Source organism: Cololabis saira, chromosome 10 (genome assembly GCF_033807715.1).
Source record: "Cololabis saira isolate AMF1-May2022 chromosome 10, fColSai1.1, whole genome shotgun sequence".
NCBI classification, from domain to species: domain Eukaryota; kingdom Metazoa; phylum Chordata; class Actinopteri; order Beloniformes; family Belonidae; genus Cololabis; species Cololabis saira.
Window position 1 is genome coordinate 20,269,898 of NC_084596.1, and position 12,696 is coordinate 20,282,593.

At 42.9% G+C, this 12,696-nt stretch overlaps 1 protein-coding gene across 1 annotated transcript in view; it reads left to right on the top strand.

The window, feature by feature from the left end:
• Positions 1 to 12,696, top strand: part of LOC133451902 (vasoactive intestinal polypeptide receptor 2-like) — a 135,672-nt gene that overhangs the window by 60,749 nt on the left and 62,227 nt on the right. Inside the window, exon 3 of the mRNA XM_061731056.1 lies at positions 5,051 to 5,164. Within this exon, the coding sequence (XP_061587040.1) occupies positions 5,051 to 5,164 (114 nt within the window). The remainder of the gene's footprint in view (positions 1 to 5,050; positions 5,165 to 12,696) is intronic.

A 12,696-nucleotide genomic window follows, 5' to 3' on the forward strand; every position in this document is an offset into this window, starting at 1 on the left:
CCCCAGCTTTCCTCCAACAGGCATCTTTTTATAGCTTTTATTTTACTTCAGTGGGCCTTTTAGATGGGGTTTTTCCCCGGCATGCTGCGAAGAGGAGCTATATTTTATCAACCACGCTGTCTCCGCTCATCTATCACTAAACAGCCCGGCTGACTGTTGCCATCAGCGCCGTGGCACCCATTAAAGCTCATGCTGAGAGCTATTTTTGTCCGGGGTCCGCTTGCTTCCTTTCTGGGGGGTAGGCGGTACCCTTCAATAGGTCAGGGTCACCGCTCTGTTCTGTGTGTTTAAACCCGCGACAGTCACCGGGAATCCAGTCCGTGCAAATTAGGATGACACGGATGCACCAACAGCTTCCTGAGGAGAACCCGTTACACAATCTTTTATTCTTCACTGAAAAAACTGAAACTATCTGCTAGTGTAATTTACTTGAAGTCAGTGTATTTGATTTGATTTGATTAGATGTTTTTGTTAACAATTTCTTATTAATTTTAAGCACAGCTCTATACATTTTGTTGTAGCAGCATGTCCACTATACATTTGAAAAGAACGAACGCAAAAAACAGGAGCAAAAAAGCATTACAACAGTTAGAACAAAACAAAAACATTTCATATACTGTACATATTTATGCTTGTCTGTCTCCTCCTTGACCCACATACACGCTCTCACACAAAAACACATTCACATCCACACGCACACCCTCGCATACACATCCCAATACTAGAAATTAATCAACAAAAACAAAAAGAAAAACCCTCCCATCCCAGTGAGTGATCTGCACCATCCCCTCACCGTTACCCCCCTTTATAGGCAAGACTTCACAGCTCTGATGGCTTATGACCAGGATTTTAAGGTCTTTTCTTTTGCTCCATAAGACCGTGCAAGAGAGAGCTCAAGGGTTAAAATATCCATCAGAAGATGCCACCAGATATCCAGTGATAGATTATGTGGTGGTTTCCACCGTACTACCAATATTTTTTAGCAGCAGTTAGGCCGGAAAGCCAAATTCTTTTTTCATATATTGACATCGAAAATCGAGAATTATCATTCAGCAAACAAAGTACGGGGCAGCATGGAACCTCCTTATTTAAAATTTTAGATAAAGATTTGGTGACTTGTAACCAAAACAACTGTACTCCAGGGCATTCCCAAAACATATGTATAAAAATACCTGAGCAACCTTGTGGACATAATTGGCAGAGGGGAGATGATTCCAGCTTTGTGGAATGTCTAGGAGTCTAGTCTAGGAGTAAAGTAAGCTCTATGAACAATATTTAGGTGTATAGTGTGATGGTTAGGATTTTTTGAAGCTTGAATGATATTATTCCACACTACTTTCCATGTTATTTCAGAAGTAATAGAATTAAATTCACTTTGCCAATATGTTTGAATTGACATTAGTTTATAAGATGCCTGCAGTATTTGTACATACAGAACTGATACTGTTCCCCTGGTATTGATGGTATTGTACGCCGTAGGTCTTCATAGCGGAGCGGAGCTGAAAATAAATATAGCGAGAAAGATGATCTAAATTATATTGTTCTTTTCAATCCTCGAATGTGCGGAGACCATTAGTATCAAATTACTGACCAAGTATATGAATCCCGTTATTCAACCATATTGGATAGGCTGCTGGTCGACCACCTAACAATAAATTATGATTATGAGATATTGGAGTATGAAAATTACATTTATTACTTGTATTAGTGTAGTCAGACACCCGCTTCCAGATTACCAAAACATATTCAATAATGGGACCAAACATCAATTTAATCTGTCTAATAGGAGTGTCTGCATAGATAAGATCTTGTAATCTACATGGATGTACTAACTTTGCTTCCAAAGAATGCCAAGAGGCGGGATTTAATGGATCCAACCATGATTTTATAGTGCGCAATACAAATGACCAATGATACATTTTAAAATTGGGAACACCCCAACCTCCAGCTGATTTCTCTCTCTGCAGGGTTGTAAATTTAATCCTTGATTTTTTTCTTATTCCATATAAATTGAGTAATCAAACTATGAAGTCTATCCCAATATCCTTTTGGTGGATTCAGAGGAAGCATGGAGCTTACAAAAGTAATTAAAGGTAACACCATCATTTTTATGATTGAGATCCTGCCATCAAAAGATACAGGTTTGGACATCCACTTATCTAGATTGGTTCTAATCTTATCTAAACATGCAATATCATTATTCTCAACAGTAATATCTAAATTGGGAAAATATTTCAATGCCTTAAATTGATTAACAAATGGAATATTGAATTGAGTCAAATCCTCTTTGTTATTTTTTAGCGGTAGAAGTGCGGATTTTTGCAAATTTATTTTATATCTAGAAATACTGCTAAAGTCTATAAATAACCTAAAGATGTGAGGAAGTGACTGTGATAATTCACTAATAAAAATGAGCACATCATCTGCATAGAGAGAGATATGGTGAATGGTGGACTTTATTGTAATAGGGATGATATTAGTGGACTGACGTACTTTTTGAGCTAAAGGTTCAAGAGATAAAATAAAGAATAAATGAGACACTGGACACCCTTGACGGGAACCTCTATAAATTGGAAAATGTGTAGAGCCAGAATCACCTGATTAACACCATTGCACCTGGATTTACATAGAGACTTTAATATAACTAATAAAAGAATTGCCAAGTCCCATGTGATCTAATGTGGCCCAGAGGTTCAAGTATATCGAATGCCTTTTCGGCAAGAGTTAAAATTCCAGATGAAGTCAAGAGGTCGGAAAAGTCTGGATTAAAGTGTAGAATATGTAACAGTCTTCTTAAATTATCTGAACTAAACCTGCCTTTCACAAACCCAGTTTGATCATAGTGAATACGTTTCCCCAAATATTTATTAAGACAACAATTTGATTTGAAGATTTTATTTCGAACATGCATGTTAAAAACAGAAAAACAAAAAGGTAAAAAAATAAAATACAATTAAAGCTGCAAGCAGCGATGAACGGGCCTTCACACCCTTGTGCACGTTCAGGCGTGCTGCAGTGGAAGCGCTTGTATGACTTGCATGTAGATTCTTCAGGCCTGGACATTTAGCGGATGACACCAGCCACGACTCTCTATATCAAACCATTCAAAAGTTATGGCAGAAAGTAGGAACTATGTGATATCGACCAATCAGATGAAGGGACGGGGCTAATTTGCAGTAATTATGTTCAAGGACTCAAAACTGAGCCCGATGACACCACCCATGAGTCTTTATGTCAAACCATTCAAAAGTTATGGCAGAAAATCGGAACTATCACATATTGACCAATCAGAAGAAGGGGCGGGGCTAAATTGCACCAATTAAGGTGAAGGAGTCAAAACCGAGTCCGATGACACCACCCACGACTCTGTATGTCATACCATTCAAAACTTATAGCAGAAAATAAGATATATGAAATATCGACCAATCAGAAAAAGGAAAATGCTAATGCATGCCAATGAAGGTCAAATACTCAAAACCGAGTTCGATGACACCACCCACGACTCTCTATGTCAAACCATTCAAAAGTTATAGTAGAAAATAGGGACTATCAAATATTGACCAATCAGAAGAAGGGGCGGGGCTAATCAAGGCCAATGAAGGTCAAGTACTCAATACCGAGTCCGATGACACCACCCTCGAGTCTTTATGTCAAACCATTCAAAAGTTATGGCATAGAATAGGGACTATCAAATATTGACCAATCAGAAGAAGCGGCGGGGCTCATTTGCACCAATTATGTTCAAGGACTCAAAACCGAGTCCGATGACACCACCCACGACTCTTTATGTCAAACCATTCAAAAGTTATGGCAGAAAATAGGAACTATCAAATATCGACCAATCAGAAGAAGGGCTAATTTATGCCAATGAAGGTCAAGTACTCAATACCGAGTCCGATGACACCACCCACGAGTCTTTATATCACACCATTCAAAAGTTATGGCAGAAAGTAGGAACTATCAAATATGGACCAACCAGATGAAGTGGGGGCGCGCTTTTTGGCATCTATTGTCGCCACGGTAACGCTTTTGACTGAGAGAAGTAATGCGCGTTGTCGCAGGATCAAGACGCACATTTTGATGTATAACACACCTGGGTGCACGTTACGGTTCGGGCCGTATTAACGGCCGAAGACATGCCATAAATTGCGGCAAAATGACACGATTAATTGAAAATGGCCCGACTTCCTGTTCGGTTTCAGCCATGGCACCAAGAGACTTTTCTTTAAGTTGCAACATGATACAGGTGTGTACTGATTTGTGTGTGTACTGAGGCAAGTCTGGTTGGACATGAAAGATGCCATTGTCTTGCTAAAGATGGTACATTAGGAAATTAAAAAATTGACCAGGCTGTATTTAAATCCCAACGACACTTAACCACATTCCAGAGAAAACCTGCTCATTCAAGGACCCAAAGCTTCTTCATGAGTTTCTAATTTCACGTTCTCAACATACAAGATGTCAAGAGCTCGATTCTGTCACGCAGACTTCCTCCAGGTCGTAGGTCAGCAGTTTCTTTCATGAGTAGCTGTTTGAACACACACAAGAAACCTGTGCTCCAAAGAAGTGAAAGACATCGGCACACCTTGACTGTATAAGCCTTGGAGCAGCGATAATCGAACATGTCTTCTGGGTCTTCAGGTCAGAGCGTCCTTTCAGCAGTCTTTCCGTCAGTCAGTCCAACGATACCTCCAGAAGGCTAGACGGGGATCTCTGGCGTCCCTCTCCTAATGCGGTGCTCACTGCTCCTCACCAACACAACAACCTCCATTACTTTATCTACCGGATGTTTACCAGGGTCGGACCAGCGCTGCTTCCTTCGACACACCCAGGCGTGGTGACGTCAATCGCGCCCACTGGAATTGATAAGGGAATCGTTTGCAAAAAAGGCAAACGATTCCAAGGAATTGAAACACTGTTCTCAACAAGAACCGTTTTTTTATTCCCATCCCTACTTCCTCATGTTCAGAATATAACTAATAATAATTGACTCCCCATATCTTTTTAATTTGCCAATTCTTTTTGTCTGACAAATACATGGTTTCCACAGAATCGGGATGCAAGGGAACTTGGGACAGCATCGCGTGCTGGCAGCGGGCTGGATTTGGAGAGACCATCACCATCGCCTGCCCGCGAGTCCTTAAGTCCATATTTGGCAGACATGGTGAGCTATGACTTATTCAGCAACCGTTTGCTAAAACATGTATAAAGGAAATGTTTTTTCTTGAATTTATTGTGTTTCTACAGGAGGCTGTCTATTTTAATTGTGGATCTTTATTCACATTAAAAAAACATAATGTGGAGAAACGGTGATGTCATTCTGTTTTAATCTGATTAAAAAGCTGTTTTGCGTGTCCTTTAAGTGCAGTACTGATGTTTTTATGTCTTCAGTACTCTGCTTTATCGGATTTCACACACCTACTACTGTATATCATAAACTTGTGAAGTCGAAGTGTAAATAGATTGTGGTTATTAAACACTGGTCCAGAATCTTTCTGGAGAAATAGACTTTTAATATCTGTGAACAGAAGTATAATAATTCCTTCACTTTTATACTTGGAAACTCTCACGGCTACAAAACAATAAAGCTAAATGCTTTGCTCCAGAGAGACCGGCCAACCGTCGGCCTCCTTGTCAAGATGATTATTCCCTCATCGGGAAATTACATCCACTCTTTTAATTAAAAAAGAAAAGGGAGAGTGAAAACTTGAAAATGGGATTTTTATAATCTTCACAAGTTCTGGCTTTCCTCCCTCTTCTTGTCCACCTCGTTGCTGGGTATAGCTGATGCTTTTGATCACTTTCCCCCTCACATCTCGAGACGTGCTTCAGGCAGTCAAGCCTCTGCATTCAGCATGACCCACGGGGCGCTCCGTCCTGCAGTGTCCCATGATTCACTCTTGCGGGGTCGATGTTTGTTTTTTTTCCTCCCGAATCCATCGAGTGTTTCCAGCCAGTGACCAGATGGCAATTTGTGGCCGTGCTCTGATTTACATCGACAGCTGAACGCCAGTGAGCTCCCGGCGGTTCGCGCCGATGCTTCCCCCCCTGGACCAGACCTCCAGAGTCACCCCACTTCCCTGTGAATGCAAAGACACATACTGCAAGATAAACATTTAGTTTCAGCAGAGAGTGAATTCACACCTTTTTTTTCCCTCTTTGCTAAAGTACGGAAGAGTATTAGGGCCAGGCAGGAGAAAAATAAAAATAATATTTTAGAGGAGGAAAATTTTTTTTCATTATGCACTTCGAGAAAAAAGTCGAAATGTTGAGATTAATGTTGAAGTACAATTTCGAGAGAAAAAAGTCGAAATGTTGAGAAAAAAAGTTGAAATGTCGAGAATAATGTTGAAGTATAATTTCGAGAAAAAAGTCGAAATTTCGTGAATAAAGTTGAAATGTTGAGAAAAAAGGCGAAATTTATTCCAGAAATTCCGACTTTTTCTCAAAATTGTATTTCAACTTTAATCTTGACATTTCGACTTTTTTCTCGAAGTGCACAATAAAAAAAAAATCTTCCCCTCTCAAATATTTTTTCTCCTGCATGGCCCTAAAACTCTTCCGTACTAAAGCAATGAAAGTGCTGAGGAAACAATAAATGATGATCTATTTCTTCATATATTGTATAATAATGATGATGACAATGACTATTATTAATATTGTTGTTCTTGTTGTTATTACTGTGTTATATGCAGTGTTTACTTGTGCTCTTCGGGTATGGCAGGTCTTGGGGACTGGTGTGTGGGCGGGTTTGTATGTGAGAGCCTTATGTATTATGTATGTTGTATGTGACTGTTTTGTACTGTGTTGTATGTTTTATGTTGGACCCCCTCAAAAACGAGATGATTCATCTCAAGGGGCTATCTGTTAATAAATGTATTAACTACTACAAACCTTTTTTCCACATTTATATCAGGAAGTTAATGGTGACGATCCGAATGAGGACCAACGGGGGAAGAAATAGAAGTGTACCAGCCCCGATGGATCATCAAATTTGAATACCGAACCTCATTTAAGTCCCGTTGGGGATGCAGGGTTTCGGAATTGTTTGGGCTTCAGCGGTTATTCCCACTCGGAGAGCAAGTGGTGCTTTCAGCTTTGTTACAGTAAATGTCCGAAGGGAGATGAACTCGCTGCGTGTGCACTGCAATGGTTTTGGCACCGGTACCTCCAGAAAATGTCCCTCAGCAGTTTACAGTCTACTGGATGTTTGCACGTAATTAAAAAACACTGACGCTGCTTCCTCGCTGCTGGAACGCGCGCTAATGGTTCGCACCAACAGCTTCCCTCAACTCTGACCCCGAGCAAAGTTTTGGGGCAAAAGCTTTGCATCCAGACAAGATTCTCTATTTACATCCAATATTATAGTTTACCATTGCTACTTGAGGGACACACGTCTGTGTTGTGCCACATAGGGCGCGCTGTTCCAGTTATCAAGAGTTATTAATCATTTTATTCAACAATTATTAGTAATTAATAAAGGAGACTATTTATCAGATTGAATTATCAAAATGAATTAATCGAAACGGGGCACCAACTGGATTTCCAGGAAAAATGATAACTTTAACAGTAGAAATCAGTCTCAAAATAGGGGTTATTCTGCAGGGTAACAGTAAAGGCTATTATTTCTGCAGGATAATGTTGAAGGCTCTTAAAAAGTTCGGCACTAGCTCTGTCAAACAGCCATTGTGACAAAATATGTGTAAACCAACACAAACAACTTCTCTCATTAAAATCAATCAGAATTTATTTACATACAGTTGTCAAGCAGATTGTAAAAGCGACACCCAAATAAATCCTGACGGCAAGCTACATTAAAACATAAACCCTAACCATAAAGAAAAACAACAAGAATAAAACGGTAATTGTATGGAGGAAAACAAAATCAAAAACAATAAACACGTGATACAAATCTTCCGATCATCTGTGTTCCAAAACTACACGTGGTCCACAAGATGGCTACGCCCTCGTGCCCACGTGCACTGAGACAGGATGACAAGGCGCGGTATTTAAAACCATGGATAACTATAAACAAACAACAATAATGCTGGTAGTTGCCGGCGTTACACAGTAATATACATATGGTAACTTAACCTTAAACACAAATTTAGCTCTGAACCGCTCTAGATTAAACTGATCCCCCAAAACACATGAAACCTCACGCCTTCCGGTCTCCGGATCTGGGGCTGCGGGTTCTGTCGGGGGTTTCAGTTCGAGGCGGCCTCGTTTCTCTCTCTGCTTCCAACTCTGGAAAGAAAGGGGACAGTTGCCGCAGATGGAGCATCACGCCGGCTCCCTGGTGCCTGATCACGGCCTCTACGATGCTGCCTTGCGGCGCACGGGGGCCGGTTCCGTCCGTCGGAATGTGCGGCTCGTCCCGTCTGTCGCCGGGCTGAGTGGGCTTCACGGATCCAAGGCTGGAGCTACTGCGGCGGGTTTTGGCTCACGCGGGCGGTCGTCCTGGGAACGCCACGTCCTGGTGTAGGACAGGGCTCAGAGAAAAAAAGGAGTTAGCGAGAAAGGAGAGTTAAGAGTGTGCCGCACTCGGATCAGGGCTTACGCTCGGCCCGTTAATCCAGGTCCAGTCTGTCCCTCAGGACCTGCTCCCTGTTGGGCTTGTCTAAAATACGTCCAGGAGGGATTTTACCTTGACCACGCTCTGCTGGCTCCTCTCAGTCCATTCGTTCAGTCAGTGAGTCCCTTCCTGAATGACTGAACTTCTCACCCCGAAGGGACAGTCATTACACTCAATTTGTGACCATAGGTGGGTGGGGGCATAAACTGAGCCTCAGCTGAGCTCTCGTCACCACTACTGTTGTTTTTGTCAGCCTGTTTCAGTCTTAGTTTTAGTCTAGTCTTTGGGTCAAACTATCATTTTAGTTTTTATTAGTTTTATTTTGTATTTTTTTGCAACTTTCTCTTTATTGTTGATTTCAAGTTTTTTCCAACAATAAAGGAAGTAAAAAAATAAATAAATAAAATAAGAGAACAAACAGGTTGACTTAGGGCATACATTAAGGCACCACTACTATGGAACCAACTTCCAATCTGGGTTAAGGAGGCTGACACCACCTCCACCTTTAAAACTAAACTTAAAACATTTCTGTTTAGTAAAGCCTATAGTTAGTGTTTAGTAAACCTCTAGCTGGTGTTGGTAAATCTCTAGGTAGTGTAAACTTTAGTGTGTCAGAGTCGCTCCTGTAGTTTCTTGTGCTGGCCCCCCCTTCTCCTCCCTTTTCTCTCTTTTGTCCATGTTGCAGCATCCTTTGCCGGACACCAGAACCTGCAGGTGGTCGTGGGTGGCTTGTAGCTTGCATTACGGAGCACAAGTCTTTCCCTGACCCTGCACCCCAACCTGGGACTTGCTGATTGGGCCGGAGCTTCGGGAGCTGCGTGCTGGCCTGCGGTCCCCACCCCTGGTCATCCCGTTGCTGGCCCCCCCTTCTCCTCCCTTTTCTCTCTCTGCAGGTGGTCGTGGGTGGCTTGTAGCTTGCATTACGGAGCACAAGTCTTTCCCTGACCCTGCACCCCAACCTGGGACCCACCAGTCTGGCCCTCGGCAGAAGGGTCCCCCCTTATGATCCAGGTCCTGCTCAAGGTTTCTTCCCTCCTAAAGGGGAGTTTTTCCTTGCCACTGTTTGGCTTAAGGTTTTTCTCCCACTAGGGGAGTTTCTACCTGCCATTGTTTATGTAATAACTGCTCGGGGGTCATGTTCTGGGTATGGGTCTCTGGAAAGCGTCTAGAGACAACTCTGTTGTATTAGACGCTATATAAATAAAATTGAATTGAATTGAATTAATAAAAATAAAGATACCCCCAAAAAACAGGATTTTACATTCACACAGTCAATGAGTTACATTCCACAGAATATAAAGTCCACCTGTCCTAGTATTTTATATACTGCTCAGCCTGTAATCTTAAGGAGAAGGTCAGTTTTTCCATGCAACGTATATCCTCAACTATTGTGGTCCAGTCGTCCATTGATGGCAGATTGGTCTGCAGCCATTTCCGTGTAATGCCCTTCTGGCTCGCAGCCAGGAGCACTTTATAAAGGTAGTTGTCCTGGGCCATAAGTCCATCTGGGATTTTACCTAGATATAATGCAATAAAGGAAATCTCAAGTTTTAGTCCAAAAATTGTCTGTAATTCTTCAGTAAATTCTTGCCAATAGGGTTGAATAAGGGGGCATGCCCAGAATACATGGAAGTGGTCTGCCATTGCCTGTCCACACTGCCTCCAGCATATATCCTTAGTTTTAGTCACGTTCATTCTCCTTTTAGTCGTGTCAAGTTTCAGTCGACTAAAAGTCTGAGCATTTTAGTCTAATTTCAGTCAGAATTGTCCATGTTAGTCTAGTTTTAGTCAAAAGATTGTAATTAGCCAGACCCATTTTACAATTCAAACAAGTTTCTTATTATATTATTGTTACCTTATACACTCAAGAATACATTCATTTGGGCCGCTCGGTGGCGCAGTGGGTTAAGCAGCGGCTCATATATTGAGCAGCGGTCGCAGGTTCGAATCCCGGCCTGCACACCTTTGCTGCATGTCATCCCCATTCTCTCTGTCTACCCCTTTCCAGTTTGCAACTTCAATAAAGGGCCACTAGAGGCCAAAAAAATCTTTTAAAAAAAAGAATACATTCATTCCAGATACAGAAGACGCTCTAATTTCAGTTTACAACATATTTATCTTTTTCTACGACACATTGGGTTTTCTTTTCCATGTCTATGTAGGAAAGTGTATCCAAAGATGGTCTCTTCTTCTTCTCCCAGCCCCAGAGAAGATCCTCGCGTGGCCGGCCATCGGCCCCTTTCTCTATGTAACTGTAGCCAACTCGTGCTACCGGGGTCACCAGACAGGAATGAGGACACCTGGTTTAGCCGAGAAATGATCGACTTTATTTGACACCAGACACGTACACACACATACACACGCAGCAGCCGTCGTCCCAGAGTCTCCGGCAGCTCCGTGTCATCACCCATGCCCAATCAGCTGACCCAACCCGCGCCACCTGTGCGCTACTCCCCCGCAGACCACGGCCAATCCTACACCCTGCCACATACCCCTATCGCCCGACTCAGGCCGGGGACCATCCGGCCTAGCGCCAGCGCCTCCAACGCTGCGGTCTGCCCCTCCGCCAGCACCTCCAGCGCTGCTGTCTGCCGCTCCGCCTGGCTCTGGCACTGGCTCCGTCACCACCTGCGCCAGTTCGCCTGCGCCACCGCCTGCTCGGTCCGATTTCCACGTTCCTCAGTCATCCTGCCTCAGCCCCATGCTGGGTGCCACTGTAGCCAACTCGTGCTACCGGGGTCACCAGACAGGAATGAGGACACCTGGTTTAGCAGAGAAATGGTCGACTTTATTCGTCACCAGAAACGTACATACACACGCAGCAGCCGTCGTCTCAGAGTCTCCGGCAGCTCCGTGTCATCATCCTACTACGAACCCCTCCAGGACAATCAGCCCACTCCTTAAATACACAGGCAGGGAGGAGAGATTGATTGGACACACCTGTGCCCAATCAGCTGACCCAACCCGCGCTATCTGTGCGCTGCTCCCCCGCAGACCACGGCCAATCCTACACCCTGCCACAGTAACAGTAACTAGCCTCTAACACTTCAGCTGCATCTTCTGGATCTGATTCCAGGAAGGTTCTGATCAGGAAGGAGGGAAAAGATGTCCATTCTACTCTAATCTGGATGTGTAACGTCACAACTCCCCCACGAACCTGAACCCCTCAGTGAACGATACCTGGTGTAGGTTTGCCCCAAACACAGTTCTGGAGTTGGTGCTCAATGGAATCCTAAGAAGCCTCCCCTTAATGTGGAATAATAGAGGGTATGCATTGACGTCACTTCCCCACTGGACCACGCCCCCTTACTTGCACTGAGTGGCAAAACATCAGCAAAAATGTCTGCAACTAGTGGGGGAAACTTTGGAGAAGACGGGATAACAGCGGATTATTGGCTTAAATTTAAGGCAGTTGGACTTGACAGTGACCCGTACAGTTACCCGAAGAACCAGTGGTCCATGGACATAAATATTTGGCCACGAATCGAGTTTTCAAAAATGTATATGTACTTAATTTCTACGCTGGGGAAATACACGAAGCAAAGCTTGAAGGCATACAAAAGTCTTGACGCTTGGTCCTACTTCAAGGCAGGATTTGTTTGGTTAAATTAAAGTGTTGAGGACACCGAACTTTATGATTTGACCGTTTAACGTTAGCTACCCAAAAATCCAACATTACGGTACCTGATACAAAACGGGATTCGCAAATCCATGTTTTTGTTGTTTCTGCGAATTGCAGCGATCCATTTGTCTCTCTTAATCTTATTTTTCGGCAGTCTGTAAAACGATAACTCCGATTTCTTGCTAAATCTATGAGTACAGTCGATCGCACAACAGCTCTTTCCCATTTTAGATGTTTTCGAGTTGCTCAAACTGAAAGTCTACGCTGCCACTCAGTCTTTCTGCCACTCAGTGGGCGAAACCCGCTGTGAAGTCTGTGACGTCATGCGCATTCCCTCTGTACTCGCCCACCGGCAGAAATAAAAGCGCCGTCAATTATTTGTCAGGGTCTGTAGATTAACCTTTCATTTAAATCGCTTACCAAGATACACTAAAGGCAAAACATAGGACTGTAACAGACTTCATTCAAGAGTCATTTAAAAATCATTATTACCATCACA